At 39.0% G+C, this 26,411-nt stretch overlaps 1 protein-coding gene across 6 annotated transcripts in view; it reads left to right on the plus strand.

The window, feature by feature from the left end:
- The window catches only part of LOC108148264 (histone-lysine N-methyltransferase, H3 lysine-79 specific), a 43,053-nt gene that overhangs the window by 13,896 nt on the left and 2,746 nt on the right, over positions 1-26,411 (plus strand). For 5 of the 6 annotated variants that reach the window (XR_001774550.2, XM_017275211.2, XM_017275210.2 and 2 more), the window contains 6 exons: positions 16,279-17,565; positions 17,760-18,343; positions 18,475-18,650; positions 19,363-23,187; positions 23,958-24,176; positions 24,663-25,214. Coding sequence is in view for 5 of the 6 variants with exons in the window: in XM_017275211.2 (XP_017130700.2) it covers positions 17,287-17,565; positions 17,760-18,343; positions 18,475-18,650; positions 19,363-23,187; positions 23,958-24,176; positions 24,663-25,214 (5,635 nt within the window). In the remaining variant the exon portion in view is untranslated. Of the gene's footprint in view, positions 1-15,996; positions 16,078-16,278; positions 17,566-17,759; positions 18,344-18,474; positions 18,651-19,362; positions 23,188-23,957; positions 24,177-24,662; positions 25,215-26,411 lie in introns of those variants that run through there. The other variant, XM_041709530.1, reaches the window with a different exon arrangement.

A 26,411-nucleotide genomic window follows, 5' to 3' on the forward strand; every position in this document is an offset into this window, starting at 1 on the left:
TCAAGGGAGAAAGAGGAAGCGAAGGGACAGAGGTAAAGAGTAAGGTGTAGGTCAGGTCTAAAGGAAAGAATCACATTAAAAAATTAGTTTAAAATATAATAACTTTACCTTTTCACTAATGCCACTTGAATTTAAAAGTAATATTGATAAGTATATGTTACGGCTCACTGAAGATAGTAATACTTAAATAGCAATCAAGTAATCCATATTAAATTTATAAACTATAAAGGTTCTTCGTCATTATTGCCAGATGTTTGATTTTCCCTCGATTTGCATATGGAATTCGTTTAAAATGTGACAGCCACTTCCCGTCATGTCTTGTATAATGACAGTTAATTTAATAATACTACCTGCACTATCGATTTGAAGATAATTACGATTTTACCCCTTTAACAAACACCATAATTTACTCAAGCGATAAGAGGACTCAGTTCATTGGATCCCGTCTACACCTCAATAGGTTTTGTGTATATATAATTAGAGGAATCGAGTAAATTACTCACTTTCCATTTGTAAATTGTATTTGCCATGCAGTCGCAAAAACTGTGTAACTTTTTTGTGGTTCACAGCTGTTTTCTGTTGTCTGCTTCTTCTTTTATTTTATTCAACAAAATCAGCCACAAATTCTTGAAATCGATGGGGTGTACTTTAACACTTTAGTTTAACTAGCGACGAAGAAGAATGAACTTTTTGATTTGTTTCTAAGAATGTTATCCGATCTATGTGTGTGGGTTTAGCAAGTGATTATAAATTGCCATGCTTGAAATGAGTCAAAGGTAATAAAACCCAGTGAATTATGGAATAAAAAACTTACCTAGAATACCGGCAAAGGGTTTTTTCTCTTTTTAGTGGTTAGGAATATTTATTTATGAGGAATATTTTTTAGGGAATATTTTCGTATTTCGTTTAAGCTGTTTTTGAAGTGTATTTTCTCTTTTAATCCTTAATAACTATTTTTTTATAATCAATATTTAAATTGACTATAAAAATTCATTTCCGAAAATTAAAAAAAAACTCCTTTGTTTTCTGGATTACATCTGTGCAAAAACATTTTTCAAACGAAATGTAGTTACAGCGATTAAATTACGAAAACAGACCAGACAGTTACGTTATAATATATTTCAAATTTAGATGTAAGTTATTCCAACTATTAGAATCGTTTGACCATCACTCTATTTGGCGAGTTATAATAAAATTGATCATGAAAAAAATATCACATTTATTTTTGCGCCCCGAACAGAAGCAGAAACAACAGCAGTGAATATTATACACATTTAATACATAAATAAAATCTGTGTCAAATAAACTTGTCATGTTTATGGCGAATTCTCTTCGCTTGGCAATTTTATTATTGTTTTTTTTTTTAGCTGTTGCTTTTCTGTCTCATATATTTAAGGGGGAAACGAAATGGAATGAGCGGTTGACCTGCTTTTTAAAGCGACGCGTGATTCACGAAAGCGGTACCAAGTTCAGGTGGAATGAAAGAGCAATGAACGAGTACACAAAAATAAAACGCAATATAATGTATACAAAAATGTTGCGTATAAAAATTGCATTTTTATATTTTTCTCGCTGTAGATGGCGCCACTTTGCCTTTTGCGTGTGCGTGCCAAATGCGATAAAAATCGCTCACGAAGCGTTCTGAAGAAATAAAACGCGGACTGGGTGGAATAAAATTAAAGCAAAAAAACAACTGTTGTCTGCCATTTGTTGTTTTTTTTTTTTTTTTTTTTTTGTTTTATTACACCGGCGCATAACGGTAAATTGTAAGCGGCTATTACAACACACACGCTTACTTGTCAGGTGCTCTGCGTGCAAACGAGATGGCATTAGAGGAAACTAAAAATTTGCCATCGCCGCCTGCACTTTAATTGGAAAACTCTCCAAGGCAAAAGAAAAATATAAATAAAAACTTGAAAAAAAGCAAACGACGCTAACAAAAAAACACGAGTGTGTGCCAGACAGGTTGTTGCTAAGCGTTTGTGTGTGCAGAAAAAGAGACTCAAATGAGACTAAAACTCGAAATAATTAAATTGCAGACGACGCTCCAGCAAGACGGGCGGGGTGTAAAGGGGGCTTGATGGGGAGCAAGGGGCGTAGGGGCGGAACGCAAGTCACGCACAAACGAACGAAGAAGGCGAGGCAGCAACCCTGGGCAAAAGAGAACGAGGCGAAAGAGAGCCGAGAAAAGGCCAAAATCATCAACTTAGCTGGAGTTACAGTCGTACTTCCAAAGATTGAGCGAAAATTAATGAACATCAAATAATAGGTTTTAAATGATGTGATGATTTTCCATTTTTCTTGTGAATAGTTTTAGAAAATAAAGTTAAACAAGAATTTTATTTTTATACCATTACCTTGTAGGACTCATGCAAGTCCTCTTGTCCGCTTGCCTTTTTGTCCGTGCGTTTTTACGCAAAATAGTCTCTCGGTTTTAAACATTTTTGGATAATACTTTCCCAAAAGCTATCTCTTGTTGCAGGTAGTATTTAAGTCAACCCGTATGATCCGACTTTATCATATAGCTCCCAAAGGAACAATCGGAAGAATAAATGAAAAAATAATTTAAAATTATAACTTCGCTGTTTTTAATATTTCAGAATAATAGTTTAAATTTTGTTGAAATCGTATAGTACTCCCAGGTATAGTACTTGTTTAATATTTCAGATTTACGGTATTAATTTTTTTTTAATTCGAACAACGATATCATATAGGTGCCATAAAAACCATCGAAAAAGTCGTCTTACCTTCATTCTTTTTAAACATATACTCAATAAAATCTAAATACACTTTTATGGAACATTAAATTTTTGGGCTTGCCGTAGTATTGACACATAAAAGAGAAAATGATCATTAATGTACCATAGTTTAAAAAGAAAATATTTAAATAAATGGCCTAAGCACTGCTTCAGTCATAGGGAAGTCGCACTGTAATTTGTTGGGTTATAAAATGAGTGAGCGAGCAGCAGAAGAAGAGCAACCGTTGTGATTGTGTGTGTGCGAGCGTGATAAAGGTCGTTGGCCAAGCAGCGACAGCAACAACAATGTTGGCAGAGAACGGGACAGAGGAGCATAAGGAGAGATAGGGGCAGAGAGAATACTGGCGATGAGCAACAAACACACGGCGACGTATTTAGCCTAAGGGCATGAAATGTATTGCAGGTTTTTGTCAGTCAGTAGTTGTTGCTGCTTTTGTTGTTGCTGTGTGCTATGTATAGGCCGCGTCGGTTTTTGGTCGTCTGAAAAAAACACGTTTCCTGCTCCAACAGCAACTCCAACACACTGAATAGACAAAGAAAACAAACCCACAAAACTCAGACAGCAAAAGAGACGGAATGAGTCGGAAAGAGAGGGATGCCATCATATTCACCTTTGTGTGGGTGTGTTTCGCAGCCTTTAAGGCCATTTCAGAATGGGAATGCTAAGCCCTGCTGCCAACTAAACATTCGGAGGGCTTTAAAAACCAACGAAATATGAGCCATCATCCAGGGCGAAGCTATAAACGCTACGGAAAACGTGCCAATTGGTATCCCAGTTAGGAAATAGGTAGAACTAAAAATTAAAATGCCTTACAGCAATGTATTCGAAAATACTACACTTTTGATTTCTAACAAACTATATTTCCAAGATCATTTGTCGATTTTTAAAACCAACAACATTTTAAACGTACATGCATCTAAAATATTGCTACCATTATAGTTTTATATCAAGATTTGTATAAACAATAATAACCAGAATTCACTAATGTACATACATACATACATATATGTATATAATTATTAAACTTTTCATAAAGAACATTTAATTTAACAAAAGAACCGATGTAGACCTTGAAAAATAAGTAAAAACTAGATGTCAGGGGCACTTGAAACTGCGGCGATTACCTCATCCAAAGTCTTCTAAACAGCAGAGAACTTAACAAGCCAAAGTTAATAACCAAAATCCGTTAAAGTTGCAAGTTCAAAGCTAAAATTAATGTTGCCTTAAGGCAAGCACGCACACTTAGAATTTAAAGACGAATACTTCAAGCAATGACCTTTAAGTTCCCGATGCGAGAGTTGCTGTTGAAACCGTATAATGATTATAAATAATAGACTCTCGGAGCAATATAAAAATACCAAGGCGAAATGCATTGCATAACGCGTTAAAACCAACAAAAGTTGACAAGTAGAACTTGTTGTCATTTCCTTATTTAACGTGACACTTGTTAGCTGCGCATGCAGTGAATTGCATTGAAATTGAGAAGCTCTCTATGTTTTTTTTCGCTCTCGGAATGAAAATGAACACCTGCGTTTGGTTTTGTTTGGTCTGGTTTGTTTTGGTTGTGTTGGTTTGGTTTTTTTTTTTTTTTTTTTTGGGTCTCACTGTGAGGTGTGTGGCGTACGTGACTATCACTCGATGCAGTTATGCTGCTATTACGTCGTCTGTGCACCAACGTAAGTGCAAACACCAGCACAGATGCAAGCACAGACACGCACGAACGAACACCTGTCACAAATACACACTCAACTCCTTCACAGTTTCAGAAACTCACCGTGTAAGAGACGATCTAATGCCCAGGGGCTATTAAGGCGCATCTCTCTACAGCGGTGGTTGGTTTACTATTTGCTTATAAGTATAAGAGTCGTCCAACATACATACATGTTCTGTTAATTTTCTATTAAAAAATAAAAAACAAAAAAAAGAAAAAAAAAACTCTTCGTGTTTAACTCGCAAAATTCACCAGCTTTAAAATGCATACAAAATTTGTTGTTTTTTTTTTAAATCCGTCCACGAACTATGATGTTCACCGCAGACCAACATTTTTTCAAGGCGTACCCGAAGATTCACATTCACCGGCTTATATTTTCCTTTTTTTTTTTTTTTTTGAAATTTTTTCTTACATTCTTACAAACTTTTATAATAATATAATATAATATAGGAGTCGCCACAAAAAAATCATAAAAACATAAAAATTTCTTATATTACAATATTTATTTTACTATTATTGTTTTTTTTTTTTTTTTGTTAAATACTAAAAAAATGTTACGGTCTTATTTTCTTAACCTGTAATTTTTCTAGCTTACCTTTTTTTCCCGTTAAATATGACAATAATTTGATCATTTAATTTATAAAAAAGTTCACCCTATAAAAGTAACTAAAGCTAATTAAAAAAGTTCTTAAAACATCAACACCATCTTTGTTTTTATTCTGACCACAATCGTAGTCACAAGCAGCTGCTGAATTTTTGAAGCTGCTGCTGTTGTTTAATTTACCAATGCTCCTGTCTGCCGTTTCTTCCTCCTTTTGCTTTCCTATTTTTGCTGCGTCACGTTTTTCATATTATCATGTTTGAAATTCTGATTGGGATGCTGCCGCTGGCGTAGCAGTGTTTCCAACTGTTTGTTTGCTTTACTTTTTTGTTTGTTGCGTGAGCGCTGTTGCCAAATTTCAGGCGGCACACAGCCACCGAATCTTGACTTCAATTAAAACAGGTTTTCTCGTGAGACATTGCTCAGAAATAATCATGATCGAAACGATACTCCCCTTACCTCTCCCTTTTTACTTTTCTCTCAATCTCACATCGGGCTTCACTTGTTGTGTCTGGTTTTTTTTTGTTTATATTATTGTTATTGTAAAATATGTTCACTGACCTTTGCCGAATTACCAGTTTTTTTAAACGTATTTTTGATCACAAAAGGCTGACTTTTGTTGGATTTTGGATCGAAAAACGTTTTATATTCAAATTAAACATACATACATATGTACATACATACATGCAAGTGTATTTTCTTTACGGCACATTGGCCACATATTTACACACACTCTGAAACGAGAGAGCGACCTTCAACTTGATTTTTAATTAAGTTCAGTTCAATGAACTGAAACTGTCAATGTCTGCTATGCTGTGTGTTTAATTTAAATGTTTCCTTTTTTGTTCCATTCCCCACATTTTTGGGCTAAATGCAAACACAAATGGTTCGCATACAAATTATTTTTCTTTGTTTAATTTTGTTTTTGCGTATTTTTAGTGGCTGAATATAAAATGCAAATTAATTTTTTGCTGGATGTTATATTTAGGTTTCGACCAAACGATGTTTACAAACTTTGCAGCTTTAATGCCAAGCCAGTTTTCACTCAAAAATTTAGTTACAGCTTGGCTCGCTTTGTACTTCAACTTTCTACTCTTTGGTTTCGTTTTATCTATCGTAACTCATCTCGGCTTACAGCTTCCCATCCTATAGTTGTGTGTTAGCCATAATTCATGAAATTTAATCGCTTTTCTCAACTTACTTTGTACCTTGCCTTCCTCTATTTTATTTTTATTATTTTTTCACCGAACTTTTCTTCTACTTTAGTTTATGGCTCTCTCTATGAGCGTTTCACCATAAATTTTCTGTCTCAACCTCGAACAACAAATTTTTTTCAATTTAGATTTTTTTTTACCATATTTCATCTGACATTTCCCCCGGTAACCAACCTCCTTTTTTTGTCCCCACTTTATTTTGCGCTGTCACCAGGCAGCAACAACAGAAATGTTTCAAGAGCGCTACCACCCACATTTCGGCCCACTCTACTAAGCTCCAGACCATCAGGACCCATAACCCATAACCCCAAACCAAAATTCAAATTCCACACGACCCGAACCACCCAATATGGTTAGACAGATTTTATTACGGCGCTTTTGCTACTTATCCGGAAACTCTCGTCGTACTCTTTCAAGTTCTTACACCAAAAACAAAAAATTTGGGGAAATCAATATTCCATCTTATTTGTGGCTACGTCTCAATATTGTCATTTCAATACAAACAATTGCTATTAAAAGTTAGTAAAACATTGAGTTGTTTGGATGACAAATTGAGTTATTCAAGATTTAATTGATATTTTTATTTGAAAAAACTAATATTTTAATATTTCCTAAAATCTATTATTAAATCAAAAATTAATTTGTTATTAAAAATATTAGTTTAATACTAAGCTATTTTTTTTCTCTGCATTGGCATTAGAGCATTGCACCTCGGCCATCCATCCCTTTGGGGAGAGCTCAGGAGTCTCTAGAATTTCTGGCTGGCAACCCTTGTGGCAGGTTCTTTTGCTACACACACCATGGAAAATTGTTGCACTACTGGCGCTGGGAAAACTCACCCCCGCGCGTCACTCATCCACCCCCTGGCCACCATTGTTCGGGTTTTCCCATATAAATTTCAGCAGTAGTTTGGGCAACCACCAACCTGACAAACGCTACCCAGGAAGGATGTTTCAATTTCTATTTTGTTTTATATATTTCTTTTTTCCTCCATCGTTCATTCCGTTTTTATCGGTCGTTTGAGCGAGCTTCTAGCTTCTGAAAGTGGATGGGCAACTCTGTCTGTGCTTAGAACAGTGAAAATTGGCAACCTCGCGGTCTATTCTTGGGGTTTTCATTCAATTCTGCCGTTGTCCCTTTTGATTTTGTTGTTCTCAATCCGGGGGTGTGTATATCGTCGCTGTTCTTTTGATTTAGTTTGTTGATTTTCTTCTGTTTTGTTTGCTTCCCTTTGTTATTTCGTTCTACATTATTTTTTTTTAACTCTGTAATTTAGCCAGGCTTTTATCTTATTTATTTAAGGCATTCTGCAATTTCCTTTGAGTTGCGTTGCTTTCCTCTTGTTTGTTTTAGAAATGTCATTGGGTCCAACGATAATTTTTGGGTTTCTGTTTGGCATTTAAAAATATATATGTACCTATATTGCAAAGTTCGTTATTTTAATACCATAAAACGAAGAGAATTCTGTTTAAGTTTTAAAAACTTCGAGCATTTAGACAGTTTTCAACTACATAGTTAGTTTTTCTTCTATGCCTTTCTTTGATTTCATCTGCTTTACTTGTGTTCCAATTATTTCTAATTCAGATTCTTTTATGTTTCTTTCTTGACATTTTAGTCGGACATTTCTTTAGCGATTTTATATTTTTTTTAACAATTGACGCCTGCAGGCGATGAGTTTTAATTACTGACCCATTTCAGGTTTTTTCCTCCTTCGCAGCGATGTTGCCGCACTTCAGTTTGTTTAAAAGTTGAATGTTAAAAGAAATGAGTGAATAAAGTCATGGAGTGAGTTGAGTTTTGCTTTAACAGATTTATCAATTATCAGTTAACGTTTTTAAAAACAAGAAGACACATTTATCAACAAATTATAATTATAAATTTATTGATCTAAGATTATTGATTTGATCATAAATCACTAGAATTAGCTATAAATATATTCTAAATTTTAAATAAATTTTTAATAAACAGTTGGCTACATATTATTAAAAGTATTATTTTCTTTAAACATGTATGTTTCTATATACATGTGTGTTAAATGAACAATAATTTAACTTGTTGAAGCCCATTTGCGTTTGTTTCCCTTAAAACTGCAAAGTTATCCTAACATATCTTACTTTAAATCTAGTCGGGTGTTTAATTTAACGTGCAAATATTTGCGCATTTTTTATATTTACTTTGTAGGCGTGTTGTCGGTTGGGTATGGTGCTTGTAATTATGCAAATTTTCATAAACATAACCTACTAACTAAGCACGCAATTGAACCAATGCAGTCGACTGCCGCCCACTCCCACCCACAACTAACCGCTCCCTCCGCCTCTTTCTACTTGCAAAAATAGTTGACCTCGTTTTTTGGGGGCTTTTGCATGCACACACTTTTACTGCAGTTTTTTTTTCCCGCTTCGTTGGTTTATTTTTTTGTGCATTTACAGAGAAGTTTTTGTTGAGGCGCCGCCTGGCGGTCTGTAGTTGTAGCTGTTATTGCTCTGCCGGCGTTGAACTCATTTTGCGTTTTACATGCATTTCTGTTTTTCTCATTTTCCCTCTTTTGGGATGGCAACTCTGTCGCTGTTTTGGTTTTTCCGAGTGGGCGGAAAAAATGGGTTGGCCTACATTTGCTCTCTCCCCGGCTTCTATTTTGCTTTTCTCGGCGTTGTTTGCGATCCTTTTGAAAATTGCGGCAGGTGTGTTTTTTTCCGCTTTTATTTTGCAAAGCGTCATTCAGCGAATGCATTTTCTTTCCATGTTTTCCACAGCCTTTTCTACTTTCGCGCCGCCCATTGCCGCCCAGTTTTTCCAGTGCTTCTCATTCACATTCATTCACAGTAACCAAGGCAGACGGAAAGAGTGAGAAAGAAATATATAAAGTAAAGGAAAGGAGAGAAGAGAAGAGGGCAACACACGAGTGGTATTCACCAGCTTTGTTTTATTTTTTTCACGTCCTTGTGCTAAAAACAACAACAAGCATCAAAGGGGGTGAGTGGGAGCGGTGTTTGCTTGGGGGAAATGCTCGAAAAAAAATCGATAAAGCAATTAATGCCAAAAGAGTAGCAGTCTCTACCAATTTCCACCTACCCAGCAATAGAATGGGAACGAGAACCGGAGAATCAGCAACCCTGTGCGGAAAAAATAAACAAGTTGATGGCTTTGCCGATGACGAAGAGGTCGAGAGGTCTCGTAGAGAACCAGAAGCTGAGCAGAAGGGACGTCGACGGTCGTCTGTGTTAATAAACCGCCCCATAACCACCAAAAGCAACACCATCCCATCATCATCAGTTTCATTCTTATACTCCTACCCAGTCCGAATTCAAACCACCCGCTTTTTATTGTTTATTTTTCTTTTGCTGCTTCTGTTTCTGGTACTCTTTAAAACGCGGGTATCACTTTTCATTAAATTGTCAGCCTGAGAAGTTAATTAGCATACGTAGGAAAAATCATTTTCCTGAAATAGTTGAATACAGCATTGTAACGAAACATTATAAGAAAAATTAAATATTTTTAACTATTTATAAAACCATAATGTGCTAACTTATTAATACTTAAGTTACCACCGAGAATTGATAAAATTATTACAGTACTACAAACCTTTTCAAATCCTTAAAATTTGTTGCATTTAATAATTAATTTTTAAAATGTCCTTTATAGAACAATTATCAAAAAAAATTAAGAAAACCTTAACACTATTTGTTTCTAAAATAAAAAAAAATTTGGGATTTTGCTTTTATCTTTATTCTTATTGTCTTCATTGTTCAGATTCACAAGGTGTGAATATAAACAAAAATTGTTTCAGTAGTAGAAGATAAAAATCTTAAAATTGTATCAAAATATAAACCAAAATCCTTTCTCGAATTTTCCTTAAAAGTTTCTCATTGTTACTTGTTCAGCCTCAGGGACATAATTTCTACCGCCATACAAAACAAAAGCACATACTTAAATTTCAAAATTCTAAGCGCCAATTTAGCTCGAGGCTAATCTGTCAGTCTCCTTTGTGTGCCTTGCCAACCAACAATATTGATTAAGCAGAAGGCATTATTTAACGGCAGAGTGCCTTTCCTGGGACTGCTTATAAGTTTTTATTCATAAAATTCCCCGCTTTAGTTTAGTTACTGTTCTAAGCTTTTTCATTGCCCTATTTTAAATAATGTATTTGCACTTAAGAATGTCTTTTTTAGTATTTGAAAGAATTTTAGGAACTCTGGTGGCGATTTTTTTTATTAACTCAGCGCAAGTGATTTTTGGTTGAGAACATTTTAAATTTTACTTTTCGGCTCTCAGTTTAAATGACTTTAAATTACTTAAACCAAAAATACATGATGGCTTTTGTTCTGATCTTTTGCTTTGATGTGAAAATTTTTTCTCTGGCAGGTTCTTTATGGTAATTTAAAATCGATTACTCCCAGAGAGCTCTTGTCTAATTTCTCAGCTCTTCTTTTGAAGTTTGGTTCACCTTTGCTGTTAGGAAAACCAAAAAACTTCTGTGGATGGGGTCGATGTTATTTCCTCTTTTTTTTATTTTAGGTTTCTTGGTGATTCTTTGTGCATTTCAAGTTCTGGGTGTGGCAGCTCCAAAATGCGTTAATGTGTATTTGCGTGAAGTTTGGCAACAACGCTACCATGCGGGAACTTTAAGGTTCTTGACTGCCTTTCAATTACTGCACTACTTCTTAAGATATTTACCAAAGCTATGATTGCATACTTTAATCTTTTTTTAATCCAGCTCATGTATATAACTTTACGATCTATAAGATTACGTAACTGTTTTATAAATAAGTTTTTACTTTAACACAAAGAAGTTTTTTATGGTGTAGCTTTAATAGTTGTTGAGTAGAGCTCGTCAAGGTATTATAAGATTTAACGATGTTGTTTGTGAGCTCTTTTACACCACCAACTATAAATCCACAGCAAAATCAACAATCACCATACCATCGAAATATAGTTGTCTTAATTTTATGTGAACTTAATTACAGTGCTTGTTTGGTGTTCTTTGCACGTACCTCAGTAAACTTTTTCTTTACATGTACTGCATTGTACTGCATTTTTTACTCAAAAGCTGTGAATTTTCCTGTTTGCCATGTGTTTAAAGATGCAGCTGTTCCTTTTTACAAAACCGCAGGACATAAAATTATATATAAGCAAAGCGATTGATGACCTTCCCAAACGGATCTTAAAAGGGGAGCTCGAGAAAAAAAATAAACAAGGGGAATTCCCCCTGGCACGTACCAAACCGAAATGCTGGCGATCTTTTGTTGTCTTCCTTTCTGACCATGCCTGGCAGGTGTTTGACTTGCAGCCTGGTTCAAAAACTGCAATAAAAAAATAAGGAACTTCCTTCATTGCGGTTAATGTCACATGGTTAACTCAACAAATTTTTTTTTCTCTTTCATTTTAAATACATGTTAGCCTTTTGTTAATCAAAAGCATTTGTAAGTAGGTCAACAATTGTCGTATCTTATCAATATTTTTGTTGTTTGTTTAAAGACATAAAGAAGAAAAACATTTGATGGCCCCCACATGCCAACAGGTTGCGCTTTTATACAATTTATTCTACATAGGAAATTCTTATCAGTACAAAATAATGAAAATGAATTAAAGCCATGCGCTTGCTTTCCTGGAAGCATGATTACAAACTACATGATGCAATGAAACTACGTTAATATATATGTATGTATATACTGACCTCAATGCATTTGAAAAACAACAGATAAGACTTTGATCCTATAAGCAAGAAGCAAAACTATATTTAAAATGACAAAAAACAAAAAATTATTTATTCAACGTTTTATTTGTTATAGATTACAAAGTTATTTTTTATTGTTTTGCTATTTTTATACTTTGTTTTTAGTTATTTATTATTTTAGTTAGCTGTTTAAAACAAATCTGTTGTTAATATTAAAAGTGAATATGTGATCATCAATGACCAGAAGAATAAGAATCTGAAATAATATATGGTTTTATAACAAAGCTAACATGAAAATCAACAAAAACCAGATAACGCTTTGAGCACTGGGAAACGGCAATAATTAACGAGAAATCAAAGCGTAAACTATTTTGACCTTCGGTTGGGCAGCAACAACAATTACAGCACATGACCATGGGAGCAGAGAAAATACAAATTAAATTAAATACCAAAACAAAATCAAAGGCAAATGCAACAAAATTGAATATAGAAATATATTTTTTGTAAGAAAACAAAATCAAGAAAATAAACTTTACCCGAAACAGAGAACTACAAGCTAACAGAGTTAACAATGTATATAAATATATAGCTGATTTGTTAATTGCTGCCACAATTGCTGACCTTGACACACAATCGCCATTATAATAAAACTAGTCACCCAAGCTCTCCCTCCCGCTCGAAAAATTCATTTTCAGAACTGTTGTATATGGCTCACATTTTATAGGCAATTTGTTTTTATTATTTTAGTTTGGGATATCAGCAAAAACAGAAAATGAGAGGAGGCAAGCTGAAAACAAGGCAGACAGCGTGGCAGGCAGAGTCATAAAATAAAAAAGGAAAGGCAAACACAGAAAACAACACACGCAAATGATATTGCAAAAAAAGAAAGAGAAAAAATAATAATAATAACAGTTTGCGTGGGCGTTGTCTGCTACTACACAGAAAAAAATGTATAAGAATAATTTTAAAACAGATGCGGACACTATTTAAATATATATTATATTTTTCTTACTTTGCTGATGGTATTATAAAAGTTTCCAAAAATTATGATCAACATTTCTAGGAGAGTCGATCTATCCATGTCCGTCCGAAAGTTCGTTGCTTTGCTAACTAGTCTCTTACTTTTAAAGCTATATGGATGAAACGTTCCTAAAAGTATTTTTTCTAATGCAGGTCGTATAGTGTAGTGTCATAAGGGCTGTCGGATAAAAAAAGTTATGTAAATAAAACCGTTGCTGTTTTTAAATATATTGCAAGTTCCTTAATATTTTTTAATCTAGTTAGTTTTGCCTTAATAATTTATTATTTTTTCAAGCTATATTTCGATTTAAGCGAAGTAAATTCTTGTTTTTTGTTTTCAATGTACATTATAAAGAGAGGAATAACTGAAAATTGTATGTGCTTTTTAAGTTGATTAAAAGCGCAATGTTGCCGATGGCTGTATGTACCCCACTAAGCTCCCTTTTATCTTTTCTCCATGGGTTTCATAATTGTGTCAACTTTTCTCAGTAAATGTTTGTGTATAATAGAACAGCGAAAAGTGTGTCACGCCTCTACGGGCTAAAAAAAACAAATTAAAATATATGATATAAATAGAACAGCGGTGTCTAACTAGCATTTTCTTTTTACTAATGTAAAAACAGCTAATATCGGAAAAACAAAATTAATACAGTTTTAATAGTTTAACTTTTTATTTTTAGAATGAATGATAACTTAAAATTATTTTATGTATCCGTTTGTTTTTTACCCTCCCACATTTTTATTTGTTTCACTTCAACCAATGTGGGGATAAGAAAAAAAACCTTTTCACAGCCCTTCCGAAAAATTTGTTAAATGAGATGTCGTCTGTTGTTTTGAATAAATTTCATTAGAAACATGCAAAATTGCTCACACATGCTTTCACTTTGTCGACTAGACAGCAGTAAAAGGACCAAAGGGATGATAAAGGATTCTTCTTAGTCGTCTGTCTGGTCCACCCTAACTTTGACTTTCTTGTTTGCAAGCCACAATTTACGGTTACATCCAAAAATTGACAACAAATGGTTTCGGCGGCAGACTATAAGTTCAATGCCTGTTAAATGGGCTTGTTTGGCCACCCAGGGTGTAGACTTTCTACAGTGATGTCAGGGTATGTAAATTAACCAATGGGATCCATTTAAACCATTTATATGAGTAGAGAAAAGGCTAATAATGTATCTATTAACGCAGAAAACCTGAATCTATAAAATGAGCTTCATTTTTTTCACTACTAATAAGAGTATATAAAATCTCAGTAAATAACCTAAATTACCAGACACAAAATAAGCAATAAATGTTGTTTTTTATTATTTAACAAGAATCTTACCATTATTTTCGTCTATTCTTTACAATTAAAGTTCATTCTTATCACTTTCTCCCCTTACGACATGGACGACATTTTCTCACCAGCTTTTCATTGCCACACGCACATTTCTCTTAAACTGCAAATACCCGATGGCGCTTAAATACTGAAAATAAAATTCATTGCATGTTATTGATTAACAATAAATTGTTGACGTCGTCGTTGCCTCTGTAGCTATCCGTTGTTATAGCCCGCGTGTTGTTGTTTGTCGGCTTGACCGGCGAAATGGGCGAAATGTGGGTGGAATATGCTTTCGGAAAGGGGCAGTGGCCAAAAAGGGGTGGAGAATCGGGCAGGAGACAGATGCCACATGGAGCTTTTGTCTGGCTGTCTGTTGGGGCTGTCATGGTTTCATATACATATATATATATATATATCTAGATACGGATACACACGCATAGGAGATGTAGATACATATTTCGAAGCGGGGAGGTTGGTTGGATGCGCACACGTGCATGCATAAACAACAACGATGTGATGCCACATAACAGCACTTGTTTATATAATGTACTGCAATTTTGTTTGCAGTTGCCAGACTGAGCTAGAATATATATATATATATAACTAACGCTGTATATATTTTTTGTCTATGTGTGTGTGCAGGCCAAAAACCCATTCAATTTAATGTGGCGCTTGTCTAGCCAAAATTTTAACGCTAGACTGGATATCTCCCTTTCTATATACATAGATTTATTGAAGCTTTAAGCTGCAACTAATCCGCCTCAGTGGTGACTTTAAACACCTATGACGAGTAAGCTTTAATTAGAAAATATCCAAGTGACGGACATTTAATTTTCAGTCATTCTTTAATTCAAACCCCAGGCCTTGGGGTTGTTATCGATTTTTCGTGACTGGCTTTTCCCAACCCCCTGCTTTCCTCGAGGAAAGCTGTCGTCAACGCTGTTTATGCTAATGAAGTCACATTGTCGCTGACTTGCGTCTACGCCCACCAAAAATAGAATAAGCAAAAAATTAATGGCATCACATTAAATACAAAGTGAAAAAAGTATATTAAAAAAAAAGCCCTGAAACGTGCCTGGCATGACTAATTAGCATAATAAACAAATATAACGAAAGCCGTCACCCTGAGCTTTGTGCTCATAACATAAAGCAAAACCCACAGGGAAAGAGGTGTTGCATATCAATGATGAAATATATCGGTGACAGTTCGAACAAATCCCAGTGTGGGAATATTTGGCAGTTAAGAAATTTATAAAATATCTTACAATTTCGTTAAAGCCATTGCACTGGCCAATATTCAAGAAGCCAACTTGTATCATTCTGAGACATAAAATATTTAAAAATAATATTGTAGGATGAAAATAACTAAATTTGTCTCTTTGGTAAAAAAAAACTCTATATCTTTAACAATAGTTTGTTCAAGATTTGTAAAACTGCGAGAGCAAAGGGGTGCTTAGCTTAATTTAAAACAAATAATAACATAATATTATCTCCAACTGAATTACAAGTGTCCTGTAGCTTCATCTATATAAATTGATTGGTTAAGGTCCCTTCAACCTGTACCGTTCTATTCGACGCACAAGATTTGAATACTTTTGAAAACAGTTGGGTACAAAATACAGTTTCAAAACTTAAATAAGACCAAGTAGTCGTAGTTATTTTATTCAATAACTGACAAGAGCAAAACCAGTGAACACACTTTTTTCTGTCATTAAAATAGTTAAACTATATTTAAAATAGCTACTGGTTCAATATAAATTAGCTTAAATATAGAACGTAAGATGCATCTACCACATTTACCTCTGCACTATTATAAAGTACCATCAGACTTTTGGCATTGAACCGCATTTTCAATACTCGCTAACCATACAAATCATCAAGTTCTAGACCCCGCATTTTTGTTAAAACAATTTGTTTTGATTATGTTGTTTATTTATGTTTTACCATTGTCTTCTCTTCTTTTCTCTCTTGTTACAGACTCAAACTAGAACACACTTTTAAATCTGTATATACAAAATAAAGGCGGCGCGTGTGTTGTAAAAGCATAAAAACAGCAAATTCCATAATCGAAACGCTTGCCAAAACTGGGCCGAGGCGCGTGCAATATGCGCATCGGTGTTGGGGAACGAGCGAGTGCCACGGAACGCACTGAATCGAAACGGAACGGTGGGAATCTATAATGCAACAGCAACGGCGGCAGCAAGAAGAATTCGAAACAGAAATTATTGGGAGAAAGGAAAGCATTTGGAAAATGTTGTTCCCGCACACTGAAGAAAATGCATCGTTTTCTTAACATCCAGCAAAATATCAAACTACGCAACTATCATCAGTTACTTTTGTATTTTGACGCTGCTGCTGGAGGAAGAGCGGAAGTAGTGAGTGGAAGACGAACCGGAAACGGAAAGAGAAGTGGCCGCAACGGAAGTAGAAGAAGAGGCAGCAGAGTAGCAGCAGCAGCAGCAGCAGCAGGAGCAGCAATAACGTTAAGAGCAAACGCGACGTAACGCCACGAAACGCAACGTCTAGAGTAGTTGAAGCATAATATTATACTATTAGCCCAATACATTAACCCAACGCTGCCACTGTTCCTAAGACATCAACAACAACAACAACAACCAGAAGAAGAAACCATTTAAAATAAACGTAGACCATAGTCGTAACCGTAAACCGTAAACCGTAACGCAAACGCCTCCTACACAAGTTAAAATACAGAAACACAAATCCTATGCCAATTTTTGATCATCAAGTCGTTTAGCACCTATCATAGACTCACCCTCATAAGCGCATCATAAACAAAACAAAATCTCAAACGACACTACCGAAAAAAAACCAACTAAAACAACAAAAAGCAAACGTTGTTTTAGTGTCCAAACACTCTCAAAAAACAAAAAACCGATCTCGCCCCTTGCCACGGACACCAAAAAAACACAACAAAATAGAAAAAAAATACAAAAAAAAAAGCCTGGCTAAGGAAAGCGGAAAAATATGGCCACACCCCAAGTCAAGGACTTGGTGTTGCGCTCGCCCGCTGGCTCCTCCGATGTCATTTCCTTCGCCTGGCCCCTGCAAATCGGACACGGACAAGATAAGCACGATAATGGCATCGACATTATCGACACCATTAAGTTCGTCTGCGATGAACTGCCATCGATGTCATCGGCCTTCGAGGAGACCAATCTCCATCAAATTGACACTGCCTGCTATAAGACTATGACCGGTCTGGTCGATCGCTTCAATAAGGCCGTCGACAGCATCGTTGCATTGGTGAGTTTTTATCCCCCTTCTTATAGTACTAATAGAAAATTATTTAAAAAGAAAAACTATTGTTAAACTTTAATTTTCGAAGGTTTCTTGCCTTAAATGGTTGAAGTTTTGTTTATAGAAAGTCTTGCTACATTTTTCTTTTTAAAATAACTTTTTTGTTATATAATGAAATATACTATTTTCGCTTCTCATAGGAAAAAGGAACTTCACTGCCCGCCGAGCGCCTGAACAAGTTCGCTCACCCTAGCCTTCTAAGACACATTTTGCAATTAGTATACAATGCTGCCGTACTCGATCCGGATAAACTCAATCAGTATGAGCCCTTTTCGCCAGAGGTTTATGGCGAGACGAGCTACGAGCTGGTACAGCAGATGCTCAAGCACGTCACCGTCAGCAAGGAGGACACGTTCATCGATCTCGGCTCGGGAGTTGGCCAGGTGGTCCTCCAGATGGCCGGATCCTTTCCCCTGAAAACGTGCATTGGCATCGAGAAGGCGGACACTCCGGCGCGATATGCGGAACGCATGGACGTGATCTTTCGCCAATATATGGGATGGTTTGGCAAACGCTTCTGCGAATATAAGCTGATCAAGGGTGATTTTCTGGTCGATGAACATCGTGAGAAGATCACCTCCTCGACGCTGGTCTTTGTTAACAACTTCGCCTTTGGCCCGACGGTCGATCACCAGCTCAAGGAACGATTTGCGGATCTGCGCGACGGAGCGCGAGTCGTGTCCTCCAAGTCGTTCTGTCCGCTCAACTTTCGGATAACGGACAGGTTGGTTGTTGTTGTTTTACAAATCTAAGGTACTATTCTGGCTCCGACAATTGAATACGTTGATGTGCAGGATAAAACCTTTAAGCTTTTGTTGAATAAATTCGTGCTTAATGGTAATACTTTCTTTGCAGAAACCTCAGCGACATTGGCACCATTATGCACGTCAGCGAGATTCCGCCCCTTAAGGGCTCCGTTTCCTGGACCTGTAAGCCCGTCTCGTATTATCTGCACGTTATAGATCGCACCATATTGGAGCGATACTTTCAGCGCCTGAAAACGAAAGGCGGCAACGATCACGAGAGTGTTGGTAAGTTCAAAAGGACGACAGACGACAGAGATAAAGGATGAACTAATGGGAAATCAAACAACCAAACAATACACACAAAATCAGTCATTAACGTCATGTTCCCAATCAATCAGTCACTGTTTATAATCAAGAAGTTCTTTTCATCTTTTATGGTTTTTTTCTAATGAAATTTTCTAATTCCAGTAGTACTGGAATGAAAATCTGTTTTACTCTTATCATTAAATGTTATAAATTCATTCGCTATCAAGTCAATTATCATTTCCTATCATCAGGTTAATGTTGTTTAGATATTTTAAAATCAGATTTAGGAAATTAATATTAGGAACTATTTTTGTGTTCTTATTATTGTGTTCTTTAGCATTAGGAGAGAGCTAATGTCATAGTTCAGTTAATTCTTTAAGTTTAAGATAATAAAAATATAAATTTACTAGGAAATCGTGTGGTTTTTTTGGTTAGATTTTTTTTTTAATATCTATACTTAGATGTTTATTAAGGTATTATTATGATTCCTTTATTTTATTTACAAACGATTTAATGAAGTGATTGATTTAACCAAGTTAGATTAATATTTGTTATAAATGCTTTTGGTTACTAGGGTTTTATTGAAATATATATTTATACTTGTTTACGTGAAAACGGTTTAAATAAGATTAGTCTAGGTCCTTAAAAGTATTCTTTATTAATTATGAAATACATTTATCTTGTCTCACAGGAACTGTTCGCACCACACGAGATCGTGCCAAGCGTGAGGCGAATGTTGGCCAGCATCATCAAAACAACCATCATAACAATAGCAACCATCACGCCAACAACAACAACAACAACAATAGCAACAATCATCAACGGGAGCGAGAACAGTCGAACGGAGCTGCCGCTGCCGCTACCACCGCTGCCCATCAGCAGCGAAATCAATCCCAATCGCCGGCCAATGTCAGCGGCGGGGGAATAGCAGCTGCCAGTGGGCCACAAGCTGCCTCCAAAACACGCCAGCAACTGCAACAGCAGCAGCAGCAACAGCAGCAGCACCAACACCAGCAACAGCACCAGCAGCAGCAACAACAGCAGCAGCAGCAACGCAGCCTGGACATGGAGAGCAGTACGGAGAGCGATGGCGAGGCGACGAATGGCAATGGTGGCAACACCACCACGGCCACCAACACCACCTCCGCCTCGAACGGGCCGATGACCAGGAAGGTTTGGTCCGACTGGTGCAGTTCCAAGGGCAAGAGTTCGCAGTCGGATGACGAGGAGAACAACAACTCGAACAGCAATGGCGGTGGAATGGGCGGAGGATCAGTTGGCCGACAGGCACGAGCAACGACGCAGAAAAAGCGCAAAAAGTTGACAAGGAAAGCGGCCATTGCTAGTAAATCCGCGGCCGCTGCCCAAAGGGAAGCCGAGGCGGCAGCAGCAGCAGCGTCGGCGGCGGCAGCGGTGACCAGCAAGGAGTCCAGCTCGAAGGAGGATCAACCGAGGGCAGCCAGTGCCGGACCTGGTCGTAAGGGACGCATGAAGAAGGGGGCAAGGGGCAGGAAATCCCTAAAGATTGTCGGTCTGGAAGCCTTGCACAAGCAGACGGTGTTGAGTACATCCCTGGATACGATGACCAAGAAGCTGCCAGCAGCTCCTGGAACCGTGGATCAACAGCTTACGGCTCTGCTCACGGAAAGCATGGCACACACGGAGTTGGATATTCCATCTGCGCCCCAGGACACGCCTTATGCTCTGCAGATCCTTTTGGATGTGTTTCGTTCGCAATACACATCGATGATTGAGCACATGAAGTCCAGTGCGTATGTGCCGCAGGTTCAAAAGCAAATTGCCCAAGAGCAGGAACGCATGGCCAGGCTAAAGAACCGAGCCAGTCAGCTGGACAAGCAGATCAAGGTACTGATCGATGACAGTGTGGCTCTGCTAAAGGTGCGCATGAACGAGCTGGGCATCCATGTCAACTCGCCCAACGATCTGATTGCCCAGGCAAAGGAGATTGTGGGCAGGCACAAGGATCTGCAGCATACGGCAAGCAGGATGCGAAACGAAGTCACCTTTTATGAGGGCGAGCAGAAGCTACTGCTCAACAAGCAGCTGAAGAACCTGGCCGAGTACCAGAAACTCTGCGGCAGTACGGTCAATGGCAAGGTGAAGCTCGAGGTGGCACCGGAACTTTCGGAGACCACTGCCCAGGAGCTGGTGCTCAAGGAGATTGCCAATACGCTGAGCCAGCGCAAGAAACTTTACGCCCAGGTGTCCACCATCGAACAGGAGACAACGGTGCTGCAGAAGACAGCGGAGGAGAGGTCCACCGCTGCCACGCTTTTGGCGCAAGGTACAAACCTGATTGTATCTACTGGGACATCAACATCCTCCTCCTCATCCTCCGCCGCCACCGCCAACGCTACGAGCTCTCTGACAGTGCAAAACAATAAACTAAACACTGCCAAGAACTCGCGCCGCAGTCGCGAGCATCGTGCGCGTTCGCAAGAGTGGCCAGAGGTGCCAGAAGTGGGCAAGATCCAGGAGAGCAATCCCGAAGTGCTGGCCCAGAAAATCGTCGAGACTTGCCGCCAAATTGAGGCTGGCAAGTTCCAGGGATCTGCGGCGCCCACTTACCAAGTGAATGGCAAGAGCAAAGCGATGCCAGAGGCCACTCCCCCACCACCGCCCACTGCTCCGGTGAGCATTAAGTCCTCACCTGGCCACCACTACAAGGATAGCACCCTGATGCCGGCACCCAAGCAGCAACAGCAACAGCAGCAGCAGCAGCAGTTCTCGCAGCTGCCCAAGTGTGAGCTACCCGGAATGTCGGGCAGCCGGAAGCAGGAATCTCCCAAGGTGGCCAACTTTGAGGATCGGTTGAAGAGCATCATCACCACAGCCCTGAACGAGGATCAGGAGCTGCGCAGCAAGGCAGTGGACTCGTCGCCATCCCCCTCTCCCCTCCACAGTCCGGCGCCCAAGCGATCGAAACAGCAATCGTCTGCTGCTGCTGTCATGAATCCAGCTGCCCAATCGCTGCCCAATAATCTGCACAACATCATTACCGTGTCCACGCAGGGTTTGATGCATCTGAACGCCAACACAACTATATCGCCCATAACGCCACCACTGCCGGGTCCGGGGGCAGGAGCCACTGCATCCACGGCGCCGCCACCACCAGCAAATCTTCCTTATGGCGCTTATGGCGGTTCAGTCGGCAAGGTCACGGGATCGGGATCAGGATCGGTATCGAGCAAGTTCCAGGCAGCTAAGGAGCCAAAGTACTCGCCGGTTCGACAGGCGCCGCCACCGCCACCGCCTCCACCCTCTCACATGGCTGCTCTGTATGCAGCTGGCCAGCAGACGACTCCGGCCGATCTGGGCTACCAGCGGCGACGCAGTTCCGTGAGCGCCAGCAGCTACGAGCACTTTATGGTCCAGCAGCAGCAGCAGCTCCAGCAACAGCAGCTCATGCTGGCCGCCGCCGCTCATGCGGCACAACGTCAGCACATGCGAGTGGAGGAGCAACAGCAACAGCAGCAGCAGCATCAGCATCATCATCACCAGCAGCAACAGCATCATCATCACCACCAGCAACATCGTATGCAGCAGCATGTGCAGCACCAGCATCAGCATCAGCACCCTCATCCACATGCGCATCCACATCCTCATCCGCATCATCCCAATGAGTTTAAGGCACCGCCGGCTGATAATCATCTGCAGCGTTCGGGCAGCCGTGAGCAATTGATTGTGGAGCCACAGCAGCAACCGCTGGAGCTGCTGCCGCGTGCCAGTTCCGCCAACTCGGACTACAGCGGCTATCGCATCCGTCCGCCAAGCAGGCCAAGTTCGAACTCATCGCAGCCGGATTACACGCAGGTGTCACCCGCCAAGATGGCACTGCGTCGTCATCTATCGCAGGAGAAGCTGAGCCAGCATGGGCCGCCGCCACAGGCCACGCCACCGCTTTCGGGACAGGCAGGAGCTGCCACTTCGGGCAAGACCATTGGAGATTTGGTCAACGGGGAGATTGAGCGAACTCTGGAGATCTCGCATCAGAGCATCATCAATGCAGCCGTGAACATGAGCACCAGTGGCGCCAACTTCATGGAGCGAGCCTTCCTCAATGAGCGATCCAACGATCGGCTGCTGATCAACTTGAATGCCCAGCGACCGGAGCGAGTGCATGTGCGTCCGCTCTCCGAGGAGTCACAGGAGCCACATCCCACCAGCTATGCCCAGGAGCGAGGAGCAGGAGTGGGTGCTGGTGCAGCTGCCGCCGGAGGCAACAGCAATCTGGCCACTTTGGCACATGTGGCCTATGTCCAGAAGGCGCAGGCCGGCGCTCGAGCCAATGCAGCCACTGCACCGCCCACCACCCACTCCGCTGCTGTTCGCTCTGGACGGGATTACCAGCCGGTGGCACTGCCCCGGGCGGAGCTGAAGGGCAGCATCGAGGCCTATTTCCACGAAGAGCAGAAGCAGTCCAAGGGCTCGGCATCGGCGGGAGCAGCCTCTTTGCGGGGACCGCGTCTCAATGGTGCCAATCCTCCACTCGAAGGTAAGTTTAAGTTTCCTTTTTCTACTTGGAACCGCGACGCATTAAGTTGTAAAGGGACGGGGCTATATCCAGTGTAACCCCCGAAAAAATAGGCAATCTTTGGAATTATTGTTAAAGAAAGTACTAAATAGAATGTTTTGAAACTTTTAACGTAACTTTCTTTCCATTTTAAATATTTTTTTTTTTTTTACAAAATATTAAGAAAAAAAATTAAAAAGATAATTATACAAGATAGAATGTTTTAAAACTTTTTGCACATTATAACGTAACTCTTAAATCTATTTAAAATATTTTTTTTTACAAAATATCAAGGAAAAAAATCTGAATGATTACGAAAGCAAAATATATTTTTCCTACATCATATATCCATAAGATCGTTGGGGAACTTCTTTAAAATATATTAAATATTAACAAAATGGCGCCGGTTTAAAAAAAAAAATAATTTTTTAGGTTTATAAAAATAGTTCTTAAATTCTGTCAAATGGTAGAACCCATTTAAGATGATTGAGTGTTACTTTAAAACCGATCGATACATTTATAGTCGAGTTTCGAGAAAAAAGCGTTAAAAATTTTTATGTGGAGCGGTGTGTGCCTGCGAGCGATCGCTCTTAAGAAAGCTGCCATTCAAAAACTATTTTGGATACAAGTTAGTCGCTTTCACTGGATATTTTTCAATTTAAAAAACTTATTTGATCATCATTTTTATCATCGACCAAAAATTAAAAACTATCAAAAATTGATTTATAAATACAACATTACATTTTCTTTAGGACTAGCTGCCTCGCTGCAGGATCATGTGCGCGCCAGGAAATACAAGGAAGAAACCGAGGAGCGTCAACGCCGTGCAGCAGCCGCTGCCTCTTCGTCTTCAGCGGGAGTACCGCCTTCTGGCTTGGATTTGGCAACGCACTATGCTCACCAGGCGCCGCCGGCCCACAGTTACCATCACCATGGTGCCAATCTTAATGGAACGCCGCACAAAGTCGAGCGTAAGTATTCAAAAAAGGATGGGTTGATTTTTAAGAACTATGCTTTTGCTTGATCACCAGAAAATACTTTTTGGTCAAAGGGAACTATTTCAATTTAATAGTCGAATTAAAGCGAGTTTAGCTTACTTTAAGTTTAGTTATCTTGGAAACTAGCGATTTTTTGATAAGAATAAGCCTTAAATTGGGACATGCCTAAATATAAATATTTATTATATATATGTGCTATAAAACCTATAGATCATATTTATTTTACTGATATCAAACATGAGTGCAGGATTGATAAAAATCATAAGGATCGAAGGAGATCAGCAAATTTAAAATATTATATATTTTTTTATACTTTTGATTAATAGTGCCCAATTTGATGTTACATTAATCCAGCTTCTGTGAATAGTAAATCCATGACAGTAATAATAATATTTAATATTATTTCGAACATTCTTAAAAATTAATTTGTTTTTCTAACTCCCTAATTTAATCTTTTAGTTGGAATAAAACGAAGCTCTCCGCTGGCGTCGCACCAGCAACCGCCGCGCCCCTCGAAACTGGCGCATTATGAGCCGCCACCGACGCAGCAGCAGCAGCAGCAGCCGCACCACGCACACCTGTATGTCAACGGGCAAGTGCTGCCGCCGCCTCCAGCTCATGACGCGACCACGCCCCTCCCCACGCCCTCGTCATCGTCGTCGTCATGCGGACGTCGCAGCAACAGCAACAGTGGCAAATTGCTGGTGGAGCCACCACTACTGATGAGTCCCGAGATCAATTCGCTGTTGGGCGATGAGCGAGCCATGCAGCTGACGCACCACCCACAGCAGCAGCAGCAGCAAATGCTGCACCACCATCAGTCGCAGCAACAGCAGCAGCAGCAGCAACAGCAACACCTGCAGCTGGCACAGCAGCAGCAATTGAGGGTGCCCCATCTGGGACATGGCCTTGGTCATGGGCACAATCACGGTCACGGTCACGGTCACAATCACAGTCACAGCACCACGCCCACTTTGGGCGGACAGCGCAGTGGCAATGGCGCCGACGATGGTAAGCTATACGTAGACCAAGCCGCAAGCTTGTCAACGGTATCACCAAGCAAATATGCACCACAACAAGCACCACCACCACCACTACAACCACAACCACCACCAGCACACGTAGCCTATCTGCTAGAACCACACATTCTTCACCAGCACAATTACCAAACTCGACTAGCCGCCCAAACGGTGGCAGAAGATCTAACCATGAAGCGAGCAGAGCCGGAACCGGAACCGGAAACGGAAGAGGATTCGCAATCTGAATCGGAAGCGGAGAAGGAAGTGGTGTCCGATAGCGAGTCCTCATCCACGGATTCTGGCTCTGGCTCTGGCTCAGGATCTAATTCCAACTCTGACTCGGCTTGAATTGCTTTTTAAAACAGCACTGCACACACATCTTAAAACAATTATATTTAAATTTATACATTTCACCCTTTTGTAAATATAACATGCAAAAAAAAAAAATTATCTTGATTTCTCACCACTGAACTCATTTTAAATGTTGCGTGTTCTTCGTAGTTTGGTTTTTGTCCATCACACTTGTAGTCCACACTGTAATTGTTGCTTTTTTTCGTTTACATTATGTAGCTTTGAGTACTTTTATTTTATTTGTTTATGATTTTGTATTGCTTTTTGTATTTTTATTTCTGCCATCAACATTGAAATTAAACTTTAGAAAGTGAAGAAAACCGAAAGTAAAGAAGGAACTATCCATATTTAACTACGAACAAAACTGGAAAACAATAGACAAATTTTAAGATTATCGCGAAAGAAAGAGTGTATATGTACAAACTATCTATGTTTTTTAATATTTTCGATTCGATGCCTCAACAAACATTTCTGTATTATATAAAAAAACAAAGCAAACAAACGACCACAAAATCAAAGCCAACAACATCCAACATGCTGAAAGTAATTTAGCTCCTCTTTTATCTTAAGCGTCATGCCAAATCAATCATCTCTATACCTACTGCATATGTATATGATATGTTATCCAGAGCCACCCGCAAAACACAACAACAACACACACATAAAGCTAAAAAGCTCTTTTGTAAAAACCATACATAAATATACAAACACACATACACCCCCATAAATGCAAACATTTATTTCAAAATTAACCCAAAAAAAGCAACTTTCTGGAATGTTATCATAATTATAATGCATAATTAATTTTCAATTTTACTAAAATTCGAACAAAAAAACT

This window comes from Drosophila elegans, unplaced genomic scaffold (assembly GCF_018152505.1).
Source record: "Drosophila elegans isolate 14027-0461.03 unplaced genomic scaffold, ASM1815250v1 contig_476, whole genome shotgun sequence".
NCBI lineage: Eukaryota > Metazoa > Arthropoda > Insecta > Diptera > Drosophilidae > Drosophila > Drosophila elegans.